The sequence below is a fragment of the Eretmochelys imbricata genome, chromosome 16 (genome assembly GCF_965152235.1).
Source record: "Eretmochelys imbricata isolate rEreImb1 chromosome 16, rEreImb1.hap1, whole genome shotgun sequence".
Lineage (NCBI taxonomy): Eukaryota > Metazoa > Chordata > Testudines > Cheloniidae > Eretmochelys > Eretmochelys imbricata.
The window spans coordinates 23,550,769-23,571,239 of NC_135587.1; the positions used below are offsets into that span (position 1 = coordinate 23,550,769).

General features: G+C 40.1%; 1 protein-coding gene across 1 annotated transcript; it reads right to left on the minus strand.

The window, feature by feature from the left end:
- Positions 1-795: 795 nt before the first annotated feature.
- RBM18 (RNA binding motif protein 18) lies at positions 796-20,445 on the minus strand. The gene is made up of 6 exons (XM_077835746.1): positions 20,334-20,445; positions 19,707-19,825; positions 10,452-10,578; positions 8,729-8,815; positions 5,055-5,140; positions 796-2,963 (listed from the first exon to the last, which is right to left on the minus strand). Exons 1-6 carry the CDS (start codon positions 20,334-20,336, stop codon positions 2,804-2,806), a joined length of 582 nt encoding a protein of 193 aa, XP_077691872.1. The 5' UTR covers positions 20,337-20,445; the 3' UTR covers positions 796-2,803.
- Between the last annotated feature and the right edge of the window lie 26 nt (positions 20,446-20,471).

Genomic DNA, 20,471 nt, shown 5'->3' on the forward strand with positions numbered 1-20,471 from the left:
TGAAAAAAACCCCCAAATATTAACTTGAAATAGTTTAAGTATGAGGTAAAAACATTCAAACTTACATTATTTTTGCTTTTGTAGAGTTTATAAACTCATTGATATTCTATTCCAAATGGCAGGCGAGGGCCAGTACCTCAGAATTAGAAATCCACTAAAATAACTGTAATGGAAGCACACACACACTCTTACCAGTATATTCTTCTATAAGCCTTTAATTGTGGCAGAGAATAAAAATATCCATGGACATTGTGAAAGGTGTCACATTTATCATTTAAAAATAAACGTTAGTTGGAGATTTGTTAGTCTGAAAGCGACTATATTAGTCTGATTAACTGTTGAAGCGTAAATCTATAAATGCTGAGAGCCAACTTCCCTTCAGCTTCTAGGGGAAGGGATTTGTTGCAAACAAAGCACTCAATCCTAACAAGATGCACTACCAGGAGTCCTACTGAAGTTTATTGAGGCTACTCCTGGTCGTAAGCCCGATTCCAAGTAGGATTTGTCCCTAAAAAGCTAGTTAGAAGTCAGACACCTGTCATTCTTCCCCTTATGCCATCATCTAGAGTTGGGTCGTCATACTAGCAGCCACCATCTTCATCTGCGAGTCAAAACTAAGGTAAGGTAAGAGTCCTGGCATACTGAAGGATGGCAATCAATAACTGAATTATCATACAAAGTTTTTTTCTAACAATAGTGCAAACAGTTTCATTTACAACATAGGCAGAGCCCACCAACTGAAGGGTCCATTTACTCCAGTCATTCACCCTCCTAGGTTCTAGTAAAGAACAAATACACAGTTTAGACTTCTATTTATTCACACAGAGCTGTAAGAGCCTCAGCAAACGATCATATTTTAAATACAAATAAATATCACAGTAGCATTCGAAAGGGAACACAACAGCATGCCTGATTCAAATGTAGCTATTTCTAAATTCATATTAAAAATAGAATTGACCATTTTGTTTTAAATAATTAATCTAAATCCTCTGAGGATTGCAAGTGTGAGACCATATCACATAAGTGTAAAAACCTAAAACAAAACGAAGACCCTGTCTGCAAAAAATTTTAGCAGACAGCAGTGTGATTCATAGGGGTGCTAAACCTAAAAGGAGGCTCACTTTCTTCAGATACCTGGGTAACAAGAAAAGTTAGAAATCAAACAATCGCTAAAGACCTACTTTTAAACAATGATCCATTCCAGGCTTTGAAAACAGTCCATCTCTCATACAAGTGAGAAAACTATGCTCTAGACAGATAGTAGAGAAGCTTTAAGGACATTTTATCAGAACTGTCATTATAATTTCACTGTAAAATAGGTGAACAGTTTTAAGCATACAAACCTTAGTTTGCCATAAAAATGAGAAACATTTGGTCTAGAGAGAAACCCTGGGCAGTTTAGAGGTATAATTATCTCTTGTTTGGAAACGTAATGGTTATCAGTCTGGGTAAAACATTCAGGCCTGACTGGCAAGGCAGAAAACTATATTATGGTTATAAGAACCTGCAGGGAGAGATTGGACACCGTGACAGTACATGAAGCTGTCTCCATCATAACTTCCACTTGTCACGCATATCCAACACTATATTGTACACATAAAGGAACTAAACATTTGCAGTTTTATGGATCTTTTCTCAGATCTTTCGGTGTTGCAGAGAATGTTTAGGGAACAGGATGCGCTGTGTGCTATTTTAAGTGAAATGCCAGTCCATTAGAGATAAATTGAACACTTTCTAAAGCAAAGATAATCCCTACCATACAGTCGCACCACTATGCCACAGATCCCGGTCACCCATATTTTCCTAACAGTCATAACCAAGCATCTTTGCTAACCAATCAAAAAAAGGAATTAACCTAGTTTGGGTGGATTTTTGAGGTAGTCTTTCTGACAGATGTCTCTGGGGCAGCAACATTACAGTGTCACACTGTCACATCTGGTTTATGGAGAATAACTTCTAAGGGGGATTACATTTATGCATGCTAGATATGCTACTGTAAAAACTTTAAACAGCATTTTCACACCATAAAATTCTAGTGTTTTGCACATGATATTTCAAGATCCATATTTTAAGTATTGTCATTTTAGAAGCACAGAGTAAATTCAATTATGTATAATAATTTAATAATTCCAATGCATTGAAAGAGACACTTGGATTTCTACAACTGTTCTGAAATATTAACATTTAAAATCCTTTTGCTGTCCCATGGTTAGATCTGGCTTTAATTTATTAAATTGAGGTGTAAAACAGATTTGCTGTCTTGTGTATAAATATTGCATTTTTATTTGCTAAAAGACATTGCAAAACCCATTTTAAGTTTGTTGTATGGAAGATGAAAAGGATTTTTTATGGTAACTAGTGAATGTTTATCAAAACTTAGTGTTTTCCCTCTGCTTAAAAAATATTTAAACCAAGTGGAACACTTTCTACGTTTGGGGGGGAAAAAAAAGATACTTTCTTAAATTTAACATTCAGAATTAAAATGGAACATTCCTTGTTTTCTTTTCTAACTGCATACTGGCTAATGTTTCTGGTCTTACTAATGAAACCAGACTAGCAACATGGATTGTCTAAATGTTAGTCACAAGTTTTGGATGGAACCTTATTTTTTCTGGACAGCACTGAATTCTGTACACACACAGACAGTACGGCGCAGTTATCAGAAAATTTAAAATGTTATGTTACAAAACACTGTAGCATATACAGTGAGATTGGGAAGGAAGGTGCCAGCTGAGCACAAAGTACAAAAGCACTGGAGGTGTATAAAACAGTCTTTCTTGCTACCATTATCCATTCATAATCATCATCTTCTAGATTTCCAGGCAGTTCTGGAGTAAGGAGTAGTCCTTTTTTTATCGGGTGGTTTGAAGTAGGAATAAGCTGGTGGTGTTGGATATTCCGCATCTGGATTCTCTGCCATCATTTTCAGCTTGGCTTCAATGGCTTTTATTTTTGCACTGACACTGGAAAGGGGAAAAAAGTGGAAGAGAGAAGTCTAGTTTGTCTTTTACTAAAGACTGAACAATGTTCTCAAATAAACCAATGTCTCTTGCATCAGAATATTCAGATATGTCAGGAGTAGTTAGAAGGTGGCTAATGTTACCTTCATAAAGTAAAGGTGGTAACCAAGAATCTACCAGCATAAAGATTGATGTACACTTGCATTTTGAATGCTTTGTACATTTTGGCTAGTGGGAGATCTGACCTGCATTACTGCACAACAAAATAAGGATCCCCTCCCACCACACACACACAAATAGATGTTCTCTTGTTCGCTTTGAAGCAGGAAAGCATGCCTAAAGTCTTCTCACTACATGCAAGTAATGCTACTTTACAGCTAGTCTGAGCAAGTTGTGATACCATGCAGGAGTCAGCCTCATACAAAGCCACTAGAAGTTGCAGGGAAAAATGCAAGCCAGGCACTTCCTTCAAGCTCAGAGTCAATGGAATTTTCCAGTCCTGGGGTCGAGTACAACTATGCTGCCATTAATATAGAGAGACCGTTTTTACAGCTTTGTCAGAGCTCCTTGCAAAGGAAGAAACTCCTCCTCTGCCCCATCCCAAACTCCCAGAGCCCTCTGTCACCAACACCCTCCTACTAGGTAGGGACAGGACAGCACTCCCTTCTTCAGCTCACATCAATGTACTCCTCAGTCAGAGCACTGGGTGTTTACTACTACAACTCCTATGTTCATCCAGTGAAAACAGTCCCAAATGACAGTGACCAGTGGAAATTGGCTAGTACTAGTGCAAATTTCTATAAATTTCAGCCTAGTTTTCTTTATTTACTGGCAATTCAATTATACTCAGTCCTATCCCCATATAATGCTTCATTTATAGGCTACAGAATAATTAGACATATTTATATAAAACATTTAATTCAAGGATCACAAAGTGCTTTAAAAATATTAAACGTCACAGCTTCCCTGTGTGATAGGTAAATAGTTTCAATTATATGGTTTCTCTTAGTGGACTACAGAGTGATCTCTTCTCACTTTTTTATATGGAGTCTTTCCTCTTGAATCTGCTCTTTTAGATCCAACCTTTTGCAACCATGATTCAGAACTGTTATCTGATGAACAGAGCATAAAGTTATCTGCTAGTTTATTCCTTTGGAGATATTTAACTTGTAAATCATCAAGGAAACTCATCTTAAGAGATCAGGCTAAAACAAAATTAAGTAAGGAAGCATCTAGGCTTGTAGTTTTCCCATTGGTGTAACAAAGGGACGTTCAACGGGATTAATTATCTTTCCTGACTTCCAATCAAGAAAAACATGCACAAATCTAAAAGGACAAGCTCTACATTGAGAATGAATTCCCCACCCATCCGTTTATTTCTAAGATCCGTAACAGCCCCACCCCCCCATACTTTCTGGCATTGAATGTGATGCGCAGTCCTCTGCTCCTGCAGGTCTCTCTCACTGCATTTCTCTTCAAGTCCAGGGTTCGATCATAATGAGAAGTGTTCAGTATTTTTCTACACCAGCATTTTCACTTTCATTTTGGAGATAACAGGGAAACTGGAACATGTTTTTCTCAACTAGAATGTTCTTCTAGAGTCGTAAGTGTGAGAGGTTGAAACAGTTTCTTGGGCAGCTAAAATTGCAGTATTCAGAATATTGCATGGTGCACACTCTAATAAAACAGTGATCCCAGTGTGGCTACCAGAAACTGATAGAGACAAATGGCTATTACTGAAATACATCTGAAAAATGTGGGCATCTTTGGTCAGGTGTGGTCATGGGACCTGGTCATGGTGATGCATTACACTTAAAAAAACCAAAAAACCAAAAACTATCAGGGGTTTCATGTATCAATAAAGATAAAAGTTAAGTGTCAAAATTGTTCTGCATTAGATCAGTTATTTTGCAGCCTGACCCACATTCAATAAGATACAGTAGTTAAAGTGACTGTTTTAGTTAGGATCCAGAAAACAAAACACAAAACCAAAAAACCCTAATTGTGGGCCCATTTCTGCTTCCACTGAAGTCAAAGGGAGTTTTGCCCCTGGGCTGACTGATCTGGCCACATTTTAATTATGTGGGTTCCTACCTTAGGTTAGACTGGGTTGGCTCAGTGCTGGAAGACGGTTCAAGACTGATTGGAAGAATTTTTTCGTTTTTATTATGATCATATCTCTGCAGGTGAGAAAAGAGACTTTTAGTAATGATATTGCTTAAGTGAACTTGAATTGAAGACAAAGGCTCAGAAACACCAGGTTCGCCAACAGACACACTTCCAGCCTGGATTAATCTCACTTTATATTCTGCTGGCAAGCAAGAGTCTGTACAACTTTTGCCAAAAAGCCTTGAGGTTAAGCTACACAGTAAAATGTAATGGCCCTTACAAACGTATTTGTTTTATTTGAAAATGCCTCAATTTGGAGTTCACATATGGCTAGAATGCTATATGATTAGCATGTGCACTTTATTTTGGATCATTAAGGTTTATTGTACCACCATTTAACATGTTTAGAGATGCTTCTTAGGAGTATGATGTGTGGTGGTGGGGAAATATTCCAAATAGAACATATAACATATGTTCCCAGAGCTCCCATTGGCCGGGAACGGCGAACCGCAGCCACTGGGAGCTGAGAGCGGCCATACCTGCAGACGCTGAGGTAAACAAAGCGTCTCGCGGCACGCCAGGGGCTTACCCTGAACAAGCCGCAAACCAAGTTTGGGAACCCCTGGCCCAAGGTAAGCCTACCATAGGGTACTAATAGATATGACCTTTGTAGAAGCACACTGCAGAACCAGAAGGGAACACAGAACACTTGTTTCCTGTTCGAATGCAGTCATATGGAATTCCGCTGTGGAAAAGTAACGCATTCAACAACAGTTCAGAACCAGCTCCAGTCATCAGAAGGCAGTTTGTGAGCCTCTCTTTTCTGACTGCAATGGGCCTCCTGAAATATTTTCAGTGTGTTCTACTTCCATGTTTCACTTGGCACAAATTCAGGTTTGTTTTTCTGTAGAACTGCTCAAAATGACAGCATCTAGTAAGGTTTTTTTCTTTTTAAAGCCTTGGCTGTTCATCTTAAAACTATGTAGCGTGGTGCTGGTATTGCCTAAAATAAACACTTGTCACAATAGGCAAAAGCCTCCTGCAGTTAAATCTTTCCATTCAGAGAATTGCAAATGCTGTTGCAAACTGAACTAAGGTATTTTGCACATTATTTGCGATACTCCCACACTGCCTGTGCATTAGGTTTTTCTGCAGAATTCCTCTCTAAGCAAACATTTGCTGTACTGACTGAAATTCCATTTATGATCTGACCATTTTCCATGCATAGAGAAGCGGGTAACATTCTACGAGAGCGCTACAGAATTTAGAGTTAATCAAAAATGGAGACTGGGTTTCCAAGAATTTGTATGTACGTTAAAAAGTACTGAGCCCTTAGAGCTTGATAATTAAAAAAACACGGTGGCCCTTAACAAGGCTACCTGTTTCCTTAGCTTTCAACACAAATACATGTGTGTATTTCACAGCACAAAGGCTTGGGGAATTCCATATGTAACATTCCACATTGGGTAATTTGCTTTTAAAAGCAGCAAGTCACTCCCAAAAATCTAATTTTCCCCAAAGAAAATAATGAAAGATAGTTGTTAAGTACAACTTGGTAACCCAATGGCAGGGAAAAGACCACATATAGAAGAAATTAAAAGATAGGAATATGAGAACGACCATACTGGGTCAGACCAATGGTCCATCGAGCCCAGTATCCTGTCTTCTGACAGTGGCCAATGCCAGGTGCTTCAGAGGGAATGAACAGAACATGGCAATTATTGAGAGATCCATCCCTTGTCATCCACTCCCAGCTTCCGGCAGTCAGAGGCTAGGCCGTGGTTCTCATCTGCGGGCTGCGTGCGGCCCAATCAGTACAGAGCTGTGGCCCATGTGACATCCTCGGGACCATACAGGTAGTACTGGATGTGGCCCACAGTGGTAAATAGGTTGAGACCCATTGGACTAGGGATACCCAAAGCATGGGGTTACACCCCTGGCCATCTTGATTAATAACCATTGATGGACGTATCCTTCATGAACTTATCTAATTCATTTTTTAACCCAGTTATACTTTTGGCCTTCACAACATCCCCTAACAAAGAGTTCCACAGATTCGTTGTGCATTATGTGAAGTGCTTCCTTTGGCTTGTTTTAAGCCTGCTATTAATTTAATTGGGTAACCCCTGGTTCTTGTGTTATGTGAAGGGGTAAATAACACTCCCTGATTCACTTTCCTGAGACCACTCATGATTTCAATAGACCTCTATCATATCCCCCCTTAGTCATCTCTTTTCCAAGCTGAAAAGTCCCTGTCTTTTTAATCTCTCCTCATGTGGAAGTTGTTCATACCCTTCATCATCTTTGTTGCCCTTTTCTGTACCTTTTCCAATTCTAATATATATATATTTTTTTGAGATGGGGGAACCAGAACTGAATCCAGTATTCAAGGTGTGGGCGTACCATGGATTTATATAGTGGCATTTACCGTCTTCTTATACAGAGGCACCGACTTCCACAGTTCCCGGGGGATGCTTGACCCCCACTCCACTCCTTCCCCCAAACTCCCACTCCCTCCCCGCACCTCTTCCTGCCACCACTCCTCCCCCTCCACCCAGCGCATCCTGAATGCTGCTGAACAGCTGATCTCTGGCGGGGCAGGAGGTGCTGGGAGGGAGGGGGTTGAGCTGATCAGCGGGACTGCCAGCGGGTGCTGAGCACCCACTATTTTTTCCCAGGGGTGCTCCAGCCCCGGAGCACCCACGGAATGGTTCCTAATATTCTGTTCGCTTTTTTGACTGCTGCTGTACATTGAACAGATGTTTTCAGAGATCAACTATGACTCCAAGATCTCTTTCTTGAGTGGTAACTGCTAATTTAGATCCCATCATTTTGTATGTATAGTTGGGATTACATTTTCCAGTGTGCATTACTTCGCATTTATCAGTACTGCTCAATCAAAATTTGTTAGTCCTTACTACAGTGCCTCTTAGAGCAAAATCAACATGTGTTAAAATGAAAGGTAAAGGTGATTTGTTTTTAATAAGAAATGTGTTTTATAAATCAGAAGTAAAAGAATCTACTACCTGCAGTGCTTTAGGAAGCAGAACAGAAAAACTAGGAAATGCAGAATCAGTGACACACCCTGTCCAAAAAACAGTACTGGGGAGAAAAAGTGATCTATAACCTCAGCTTCAGGACATAAGCCCATCACTAGCTGATCTCTTGTGGGCAAATTATTATGGAGATTCTAAGATCTTCTAAAGTTCCTGGCCAGTGTTGTAGACAGGATGCTGGCTTTGATGGATCACTGGTGTATTCTTGTGTGACAGTTCCCATGTTCCTAAATTTTACTGGGATTATATCAATACAATTGATAAAAATCTGATTCTTAATATTTATCACGTACAACTGATTATGATAAAAGACAAGCAGTCAGTCTGCAGAAAACATTCAGTACACAATTTCTAAAGGGTGAAAATATGTAAGGAATAAGATGGGCAGCAACATTCGTATACCAGGATGTGAACAAAATAAAAGCTGAAAATAAGATCACACAAGAAGCTTACACAAGTTCTGAATGCTGAAGTGAAAAGTTAAGAGTATAGAGAAGGACAATTATGCAACTCTCCCTGCTTTTGATCTAGCACAGAGAGAAGATTTTTGTTTCAAATTATGCATCCTCATAAGGCAGTCGAGGTTTGCAGTCAAAAGCTTACCTTTACTTGTGCATGTGCCCATCGCACCACCAGTTTCTTGGAGAGGGCCAGCTTACCATTGAGACACTGGATTGCTTGTTCTGCTTCCTGCACCGGAAGACAGTTCAATAAATAAACCAACTTAATTTTCTACCAAAATCTGTCCAAGGACCTTTTCTTCCATGTACAAGACTGATTTACAGGGACAACTGACTAACATCATAGAATCAATCTATGATGCTGTTCAGTTAGTGTTTCTGGGAACCCCAAACACACATGCAAGCTACAAGGCCCTTATAAACCATTTCAGAGATTACTCACAAGGAAAACTTTTACTCAAGGCAGAATAAAAGCATCACAGAAACTTCCAATGAACCTGATGTAAGGAACATTGGAACAGTGTTTCAAGGAGGTTTAAAATTGCTCGGTTTCCTATGGTAAACACCCGCAATTCACTATTTGTATTTCTCTCAGTATTGCTTGCCTAAACTATTGACTTTACACCTGGACTCTGTTAAATAATCAGTGTTAGAAAGATCTGAGAATGAGACAAAGAGACAGAATATGAAGGTCAGCCACAGACCACACAATACATCATGGATTTCCTGAATCCTTAATATTAACTGGCTGATCCAGACCAGGCCCTACTGGATCCTGCTATTTCTTCCTATCCAGCTTATTTGTCTGTAGCTGCATCTGAAAAATGAGCTTCAAAAGGTTCCATTAAAGTCATCCTGGCTTGCTAAAAAATTGCAGAAGATGGGGGTAAGGGGGAAGACTATAGTCATTAGTATGTTGTTTGCTTTAACTTTGAGTTAATTTCTTGCTCATTACTTTAAAAAGCATTAAAGTTAGAATTACAACAGCATCTTTCACTTACTCTGCTGCCCCACAGTGCTTCTATGCAGTGATCCCACTACTGTTAGGAACCTTCATTGCGGTATTATTTTCCCCAGTTCCTCCCTTCCATGCATCAGTGCTCCAATGTTACTTCCTGAGCCACACAAGGGAGTGATACTAAGCGGTATGTTGTGGCTTTACCCCACCTCCTTATTGGTGATACAGCAACAAAGGAGGAAGGCTGCACAAAACAAACTCACTTTACCTGTGTAGCTCCTCACAGCTATACCCAATCCTAGTTGAACTGTGACAACATTTGTGACTATGATACTACAGGTAACTGAAATTTCAACCCATGCTTTATAATGTAAGATAAACCCCACAGGGATCAGAAGGGAATATTTCTTCCCCACACTCCCAACAGATGCACAGCATTACACAGGTGGAGAATTGTATGAGGGTGGGGGTTTGTGTCTTCCTGAAGCATCAGGGTCTGGAAGAGTAAAATATAGGGAGAAAACAGCAGCAGTAGTCCTAGGTTTAGTATGCTACACAATATGAAACTAAGAATGTATATGGGTTGCCAACAAGCACTTTAGTACCCTACTAGACTACCATCCAGTAAATCTAATGGCTTGCCTACTAGAGTTAGCGTCAAAAAGCTTTAACAAAACAGCCCCCGGGAGGTGGTGGGGGAAGCACCACTGTTACTTCTAGGGACTGCACCATATGGGTGGGATGGGTATGCAGAGGGGTTTATGTACTGCAAGGCACCTGGGCACCTCCTTTTCCCCTTCATTATTGTCTTCCATCTCATCTTTCAGTTGATGAAGTTAATTTAGACAGTAAAGGTAATCAGCCAGTCACAAGGATCAAATGTTAAAGAGAAAAAAAGCCAACATACCTGCTTGGTTTCAAAATTCACAAAACAGTATCCTCTGGGCTGCCCCTCCAATGCGCCTGACTTATGGAAGAGAAAGTCAAATTGCTTTACTTTGCCAAATTTCTGAAGGAGTTTGAGGAGGTGGTATCTGAAAAGAAAGAACACAACACAGACATTTATAGGCAACCTTGCACATGAAGTTACAACAATGAAATTTTAAAAGGGTGAAGAAGTCACCACATATAATTCAGTGACTTAAATCCGGTCTCAAATGTGTTCTCTTAAGAGTATGCACCCACTTCCATATATTTGCCAACCAGTCTAGTACACAACATCCCTCTGTGAATATCATCAGTGGCTGTTTTGTCAACTCACAGCACAAAAGCCTTAGAACATAATCCATCCCCAGCAGTGCCATCTAAAGGGTTTGCAGTCTGGGCTAAATTGCGAGTTAGTGACATTTGCCTGACATCAAAATCAGAGAATCAGCCAGATACTGGAGGACAAAACTCCATAAAGTGACTGAGAAGTGACAGAAGACGAGAAAGAAGCTGGTCAAATTTTGCTTTTATGTCAGCCCAGTGAGACCTAGTGATATGTTTCTGGTTGAGGCACATAACCATTGACATGCGCTAACCGTTTAATTTCAGCTATGGACATGAAGATTACAGGCACATCAATTTAACATTATCTTGCACTATTAAATGTGTTTTGTTAAACAAAGTATAAAAACCAGCCACACAACTGCACATACTACTAAGATTTTGCACTTGATTTGTCTGCTTTGCAGGCTAGTGCACTAGACACACAATAAGGACTAATTTTGTTGGTTGAGTTAAAGAGATTTCTGCAAGTTCTCTGAACTTTTGTTAAAACAACGAGGAGTCCTTGTGGCACCTTAGAAACTCACAAATTTATTTGGGCATACGCTTTTGTGGGCTAGAACCCACTTCATCAGATGCATGGAGTGGAAAATACAGGAGCAGGCATAAATACATGAAAAGATGGGAGTTGCCTTACCAAGTGTGAGGTCGGTCTAATGAGACAATTCAATTAACAGTAGAATACCAAAGGAGGAAAAATAACTTTTGTAGTGGTAAAGAGAGTGGGCCATTTCACAGTTGACAAGAAGGTGTGAGTAATAGTAGGGGGAAATTAGTATTGGGGAAATTAGGTTTTGTAATGACCCAATCACTCCCAGTATTTATTCAGACCTAATGTGATGGTGTCCAGCTTGAAAATTAATTCCAGTTCTGCAGTTTCACGTTGGAGTCTGTTTTTGAAGTTTTTTTGTTGAAGAATTGCCACTTTTAGGTCTGTTATTGAGTGACCACGGAGACTGAAGTGTTCTCCTACTGGTTTTTGGATGTTATAATTCCCGATATCAGATCTGTGTCCATTTATTCTACCACAGTCTCTGGATGATGGCAGCTGATTTGAGAAGAAAATAACTGGACCACACTTCACCTGGCTAGACTTCTTCCTCCATAACAGGAAATATTACCTAGGAGTTACAGCAGGGAACTGAATCAGGTCTCTTAGGAGCCAATGCCCAGGTCTAACAGTGACTTGCTGTACAGGTTTAGCAAGTCACCTGACCTCTCTGTGCCTATTTTCCACTATATTAAATGGGTAGAATACTTGCCTCTCTACCTCACACTTAATGTTTGCAAAACTCTGAGATTCTTGAATGAAAGAAAGAAAAAAAAAAAAACCCCAGCATATGCACAAACTCATAAATTCAGTGGTTGACCCACAACTGCCAGCGTGTCAAGGACCTTCAGCAAGACACATGAATAGCAAGGGTGCACAAATATTTTCCCTAATTAAAACCTGTTTCAAACATCTTTTCAGGCTACCGGCAAGAAAGTTCCAGGAATCTAAGTAAGCTTCCGGGACTGGCCAAAGTGGACATGCAGGATGTGTGGTGTTAGAGGGTAAAGGTGCAACAAACCTTCAGGCCAGTGGTGGATGTGGAAGTTGTTTCAGAGTGGATTAAGCAGATTTTAACTGATTACCAGAAAAGCCTTCCACCTCTTACAAGCACAGATGAAATACTGATGTGGTATTTCCTACACTATGTTCTTCCAAAAGACCTGTAAACACTCAATCGCTGCTCAGGGGAATATGAACAAACTAGACATCAGAAAATATATTGAAAACTTCTAAGCAAAATGGAGGAATTAACTAGATGCTGGCAAACTTCAGAACTCCCTCCCTTCCTGTTGCATCCAATGCTACCCAATCAACAAATTCAGACACAACTGAACATCCATTTCTAGAATGTGCACTCCTGAGGTGCTAAATTCCTCAAGATATGGAGACCATTCCTTGTTGCATCCTCCAGAGCCAGGAAACATGTTGAAATTCCAGGGCCTTTTGAAAGCCATTTTCACATAATTAAGTAATGTTTTATTAGCTATTTTTAGGAGTATGAAAATAGAGCCCTGACCAAACTGTTCTTTCCCCAAATATTGTTTCAAAGTAGAAGGAAACAATGTTTCTAACCATATTTTGTTCAGAAACAAAAATACCCCTAACTTATATAGCTACCTTGCCAAAGGGAACAGAGTTTGTTTTTCTTGTGAGAGCCCACACATCCAAATAGTGACTATTTATTTTTACTTTCTTGGCAGCGGAGTGGTAGTTTGTAAATGTCCTAAAAATACAATAATCTGGAAGATATCTCCAGCAGATTATATTTAGGTCACATTTGACACAAACACCCTTTATCATCAAGCCACAATTAGCTAAATTTATACAAATGCTGGCTAATTCTATTCTGGATGAACCAACCAGAATTGCAGTCTTGTATGAGTAAAAGATGGCAGGCTCTGTATATGCCTTTTAGCTATTGATACTTTTAGATCATTAATAATAATCAGAAGTTTAACCAATGGGTTTACAAGCAAAATGAAATTTAGAAGTGAAGGAAGACCTGCCAAGGAAGTATGTAGTCTGAAAAAAGTGGTCTGTTGTAAAAACTCCATGCATGAAAACTTTATTAGACCAACCACTTGGGCTACTTGGAGCTTTGAGCTATTCACACAGATGTGGCCCCCTCAGATTGCTGTAGCCAACCTCAATTTCCACTTCCTGTCATCTGATGTAAATGTGAGACAAACCAGCAGCTCTCCCATTTCCTTTTCCTTTGGCCTTCCTCCTGGCACCCTGAGCGCTATTCAAACACACTCAAGGCTTCCTCTGAACAATGCTATCCCAAGGATACCGAAAAGGTACCGGGCCACATGCTAAATCTATCATTACTAGGAATTTTCCCCCATAGGGAGCCAGTAAATGTCTGTAACAACAACTTATGTACACATTATTTTCTAGGTAGAACTCATCAGGTTAGAATCTTAGACAAGTAGCTGCACAGTGGAGGAAGGAGAAAAACATACTGTAGAAGCTTGCACACATTCGATGGCTAAGAAAATGGAAGTCAAAACGTGTGTAAGTGGGTAACAAAGTGTAACATTGTAAATACAATATTTGCCTTTCCAAAATACTCTTCAAGTAATAACCTCAGAATGTTTTGCAGACAATAAGCCTCAACTGCTGTGAGGAAGGCAATTGTTACACTCATTGTACAGATGAGTAAACTAAGGCACAGCAAGATTAAGTATCACATCGTAACAGGTTAGTGGTAGAGAGCAGAATCCAGATGTCTTAACATCCAGAACTTCACTCTAACTCCTAGAATAAAAGTTCACAAACTGTGGACTGTGAACAATCGGTGGTCTCCGGAAGAATTGCTGATAGTCATAGACAGATGTCTGGTCACATGACAGGGTGGAGAAAAAAAGGATTTTTTAAAAATCAGATTTGTTTTAAATTAAATACATTTTTCTTTTAAAAATAAACTAATTTAAAATTAATGTTGAAGTTATGACAGCCTGTATTAAAGGCCTAAATTTACTATAATCTATTACAATCATTTAAATAAAAATAACGTTCAAGCAGTCTGTTTGTTGCCAAAGTTTAAAGAAAGTCAAACCACTAACTGGTGCAAGTCACTGGCTAAGCACCTACAACCAGAGTTTGTTGAAGTGCTAAACCTGCTTTTGACAGCAGTATACTGCTCTACAGGTGCAGAATATTTGTTTAATTTCAGTTTATTTTACTATTTCACTTCAATGACTAGGCAATTTAAAGTTGAGAAACTGATTGTGAGCTGAAAAAGCAGGAAAGCTGGTTTTCCTCTTCCACTCTACGAATAAAAATGAGGTGAGAGGATGAGAGCTACTAGTTCTAACATCTTAAAGGACATGGTGACTAGAAACAATCAGCTCAGTTCATTAACTACAGATACTTCCTTTGTTTAATAAATCACTTAGTTTTAAAACAAAATGTGTTTTGATTAATTTTTTCTTATGTATTGATCAAAATTGAGATAGTTTTAACTAAAAAAATCATTTTAAAATGCTCTGTGTATTTTAACTGAATTCCAATTTCCATCCAAATTTAGCTTGATACAAATCATAAGTAAAAAAATCACTCTAGTAAACAAAAACTATGTCATTCTCCATTTTCTAAAAAACGTTGTTGAGAATTCAGAATCTGAATAAATGTATGTGAAAATATATAATTGCTTAAATAAATGTGCATCATTATCGTGTATCCTCCTGGTTAGCAAACAGAATCACCAAATTTGGCATAAAGACTACATTTAACTGCAAGTCAACATGATTTTATGGTTACCAACCAGTGAGAATCAACCTCTCTTTAGGAACAAATCAACCCACTCTACCCCATGATATCAGGGTGGATTTGATTTAAATCAATTGATTTAAATCACTAATCAGGAAGACTCAATTTAATCATGGATTTCTACATTAAAAAGTGCATTCTTGTTGGCAGTTATAACCTTAATACATATTCTTCACAACTGGGTCTCTTTTATGGCCTGCTGCCATCATAGGTTTTCCCTTCTAGTGAGAGAATGGTATAGTAGATCTCAAATCAATGAAGGCTACACTCAGGAAGACCTCAAGACTTCTGGAATATGCTGCTCAAACAGTTTCACTTTTGTTTTTACTGCCTGTCCCTCCCTTCTTACATTTATCTCCAGGCTTCTTTTTCTTGTCGAGATCTATTCTGCCCCCAACAATCTTCTTTTCATTGAACTTTTTGAAACTTGCACTTTTAGAGAGAGGTAAGGGATTGACTCTGTGTACACAAATTTGCAGAGGGACAATAGGGTTGAGAGCTGTTATTTCTCACCTCTATATATTATTTATTTAAAACACTTTTGCTGTTAACAAGCATGTTATCCTTGGAGACAAAAATCCACAGTTTGAGAACTGCAAAACTAAGCATCTCCGATGGTATCTTCTAGACTGAGAATTGAGTCCCATTGAGTAGATAGAAAGATTAACCTAAATAATCTATACAGAAGCCCCTGGAACCCCATAAGATTGGGTCCCTAATCCATGAACTACTGGAACTCATTTACAAAACTTTTCTTAAACATTACATGAATATATTGTCTCATACTATATAATTCGAATTTATAATCCCTATTCCATGATGAGATATCTTTGAGCTATAATGTATCTTAATTAAAAGTACCTTTAGATAGGATTTTTTCCTCAAAAAGCATTTTATCAAAAAAAAATCTGATTTAAATAAAAAAAGCGGATTTAAAAAAAAAATCATTGATTTTTATCCACCCTGGTTGCCACTGAGATATTACGTAATTACAAAGGAAAGGAGACGAGGTCTGTGCAAGTATGACTGGGAGAGGAGACGTCCATGGGAATCTCACTATTAAGACACAGTACATACCATGAAAAGAAGAAAATCCTGTGCTAGTCCCATAATAGAATCATGGCCATTGTATCTGCCACACGATTCATTTTTGCATAGCCAATAGTGTCCTTAACTTCACATACTGGTGGTTAGTAATCTGTGGGAAGCAACACTCCCTATGCTTAATTTATAACTTTTTAATATTCATAATTGTACTGTGAGATTTGAGCTCAAACATGTATATATTTTACTGTCTTTACAGCACCCAATTTGTGGCTATGGGTTGCTCTTTAAAGGGCTTCATGACTGTAAATACTCAGAGTTGGGACCTCCATTTAAATAAATAAATTTAAACCCAGTTCTTCTTGAAGGAAGAACACCAGCTATTGGCATCAAGATGGTTTTACTCAATTATAAAAAGATGCTACATACAAATTCCAGTGGGCAATTCCCTGAAAAAACAGGGATCTACTGCAAACAAGGACTGACATTTAGTTTTCACATGTACTTGTCCTCCTGATTGGTAAGCACAACTAGGATCCCTATGAAGGGCAGGTAAAAAGCACATGTCAAACTCAGAAGTGATCATGAAAAGGCAGGAGCCAAGAGATCTCTTCTTGTATGTAAACTTTTACTGACGTGACATGAAAGATTCAGTTTCTTTACTCAGCACTGATAGTTCAAAGTGAAAAAGGGAGCTGCACGGAAGTAAACTCAAAGGCTGTTTAATCCCTGTAAATGGTGTCCTCTGCTGAAATGATTTTTAACTGTATAGTACTACTCAGCAAAAGAAGAACAGAATACTCACAAAACTGTGACTCAGACCTTTGTTATGCTAACACTAGAATACCCATAGGTCTTAACCCAGAATTACAAAACTTTAAATGAATACAATTAATTTAAAAACAGATATTGCCAATAATGTGCAATTTTTTTTAGTGACTGTTTTAGTGCTGGGAAAAAACTCCTCAGCACAGGTACAGAATGAGTAGCAGCTGGGCAAGAGTCACCCACATCTACTCACCAATATGTTTCAATCCTGTTATAGAGGGACCACCTCCGAGGGTGAAAGTGGAATTCAGCCCTCTGCCTTAGCGGAGACTACCAACAAGTGGACCAATTAATGCAAAATAACAGTGGTTTTTTTTTGGTAATGAACATCTGATCACCAGAAGGAAGTGGTCTGAGACACACCAAACTAATTTCACACAGATCACCTAAGAGCTGCCAGATGGTAACAACGTTCAGCCATTATTGATCTGGGCTGGATTTGAAGTGATGATCTACAGTAAGAGGCTCTAACAAAAGGTCTTAAAACAAGATGTAAGAACATCGCAGGAAGGAATGTCAGAGGAAGTTATACAGCCAATCTATTTAACAAGCATATTATACTCCTTCCCTCACACTGACCCTGCATCCTGAATCCCCAAGGACTTCACAAACAAATATTTCCAAGAGGCCATATATCTAATCATGTCATCTTGTGCAATTATTGAATGCAGGCAAACCAAAGAAATACAAATGTGGGGCAAAAAATGGTAATTAATGCAAAAGAGGTGGCCGTAGCCCAGAGCTGAACGATTGAAGAGGACATTACATTAATGATGGACTCCACTTAGAGACACGATTAGAACACTGCTCCCTGAAAAGGAACTGCACTTAGAACAAAAATGTAGCACTTGCAAAAACATAAGGAGCAGAACAAAAATTGGTTCCATGACTGAGACACACAAAATAGTCTAGGGAAAAAAAACCTATTTACTTGAAGTGTGTAAACCCTTGATTGTTCTATAAAAACTCCTAAGATTTTTAGTGTACCACACAACTAGCGTCTAATATTTTTACAGCAATCCACCTACTTCCCTGAGATTTTAAATGTACACTTGTGTTACCACAACATTTAATTTGCATTTAATCATTCCAAGGCCAGGGAAGTGTGATGCTTACACATTTATTGTAGACAGAAAATCTTAAGAGATTAGGGTCATGTTATATTCTGTATAGCAGCTGTTCAGTTACTAAGTTAGTTAATTCCCTGTTTAGTCCACACCCAACTGCTGACAAGGACAAGATAGCAAAATAACCACCTGGATCTTCCCGCAAAGTGTCGCAACAAGTCTAAAGTTCCTGAACACATTTTTAGAAAAATAAAAGGATTCTTTTCATCTCCAGATTTCCAGTCGGAGAATTGGCTCTGGGAAACGTCACATCAAATGCACTTGCAGTGTGGCTACATGAACTCTCTCACAGGACAACTGTGCAGCAGGAGCTGTACTCTATATCTGCTGTCTATCTCTGGAGCCCTTTCCTACTATTTCATGCCTCTCTTTAGGAGGTACTGAATCATGGTGGTACCCAAGTACTACCCTGGCACCCAGTGAGATCCAAATGAAAACAAGTCAGCAATTCAGGCTAAGCACTCTGTTGCTCTAACTCAATGGTTTTCAAACTGGGGTCCGCAGACCATGTCTAAGATTTCCAAAGAGGGTCACGCTTTTACTTGAAACTTTTTAGGGATCCGCAAATGAAAAAAGTTGAAAACCACTACTCTAACTTATTAACATTAACTTCTAGATCGGTATGTTATTGAATCAGAAAATAGAGAAGGGCGCTATTACACTATTTAAGATACCGTCTTGATGGGATGTCATAAATGTCAACACTTTAGCATCCTTCTCTCCCCCAAAAGGGCCAGCATGTCTCACCCACTGTACACTTGTAAATCTTCAATATTGTTTTCAGATATTGCAGTTACTTCTTTTAATGTCACTTGGGACTAAGTTTAACACTTCAGTATACAGTGGGTAGTGCTGGGTAAAAACAACTAGGAGTCAAATCAATACTAGCCAGCCCTTTCACTGGATGGTCTGTCTCTGATTTGCATTAGTCACTAGATACTACCCAAAAAGAAAAGGAATTAGAAGAAAAGTGGCACCTTAGAGACTAAGGAATTTATTTGAGCATAAGCTTTTGTGAGCTACAGCTTTCTTCATCAGATACAGCATCCCAAGGGAAGCAGAATGAGCACTTGTTTGGGAGCAATTAAATTAGGACTGGGCAAAGCATACAAAACTGCTAAACTCTGATGGCAAGAAAAGTCTGACTTCATACGTTAGGCGCTTTAGAGCTGGTTTCTAAAGTATCCTTAAGCAAGTCTTCAGCAGCAGCTGGAACTTCTAATCTAACTTGTAGCAATACAGTGGGAATGGAGGAAAGAATCAAGGGTCAGGAAACAGGCAATGTTTTAAGCAAGTATATTAACCTCTTTATCCACTAACTCTTTGCCAAGGTACCACACAAGGCTCTGAAGGCTTAACAGCTCCTAAATATTCCAGACATCTCCAGAAATACTTAATCTGCCATACATTATTGAATGCTGCTGATTTTAATGGATAGCAGAGGCACAGGTGCTGTGGAGGAGCAGCAGTCAGAGCTGAGAACTTCAAAAGTCAACAAATTAAGACCTAACGTGCCTCCAGGTTACCAGCACTGCGATTTGCGGAAGTTAAAGCAGTTCAGACTTACTCGGTTATCTTCGGATCCAAGTTCCCAATCCACAGCCGATGGCCCTCCTGCAGAGAGCCCTCAGAGAGGATGGACGCGTTCTCCAAAGGCAGGGTTTTGATTTCCGCCGCCATCAATCTCTGCGTATGAGAAATGGATACTGACACACTGAGTGACAGCTGCGAGACAGCCTGGGGGGAGCAGAGCCGCCGCTTCCCTCCCACCTTCGCCCGGGCCGGGACGGGGTTAGCGACCCCGGGACGGGGGCTGTTTATTTAAGCGGGGACACAGAAAGCCAAGGGGGGGTTCTGGGGAGAAAGGAGCCCGGGCAGGGGACACGGGGACCCCACCGCAGGAAACCAGAGACGGGCCCGGACTCGCACAGGGGCACGGGTGGGCGAGGGGCACAGAGAAAGGCCAGGTCGGGGCGGGATCAGGAGGCCGGGGGGGGGCTAGACACTGTGCTGGGGGGGAACATGAGCCTGGGGGTGGCAGCAGGGGGAGGCGGGGCGAGGCCGGGGGCTGTTGCCATGGTGAGGCCGGGGGCGACGCTAGCAGGAGTAGGCCGGGCCGGGCTCACAGGGCCCGGGCGGGGGTGACGGGCCGGGCCGGGCCAGGCCAGGCCCCAGGGCCGGCGGCCACACTCACCATGGGCCCGCCACTCCAGACCGGCGCTGCCAGCGGCGGCGGCCTTCACTCCCCTAGGCCCCGCCCCCTCCCTGAGAGGAGGGGCACGCCACGCCAACGTCTGACGTAAGGACGTGTCGCAGGTGGGTGACGTTGGCG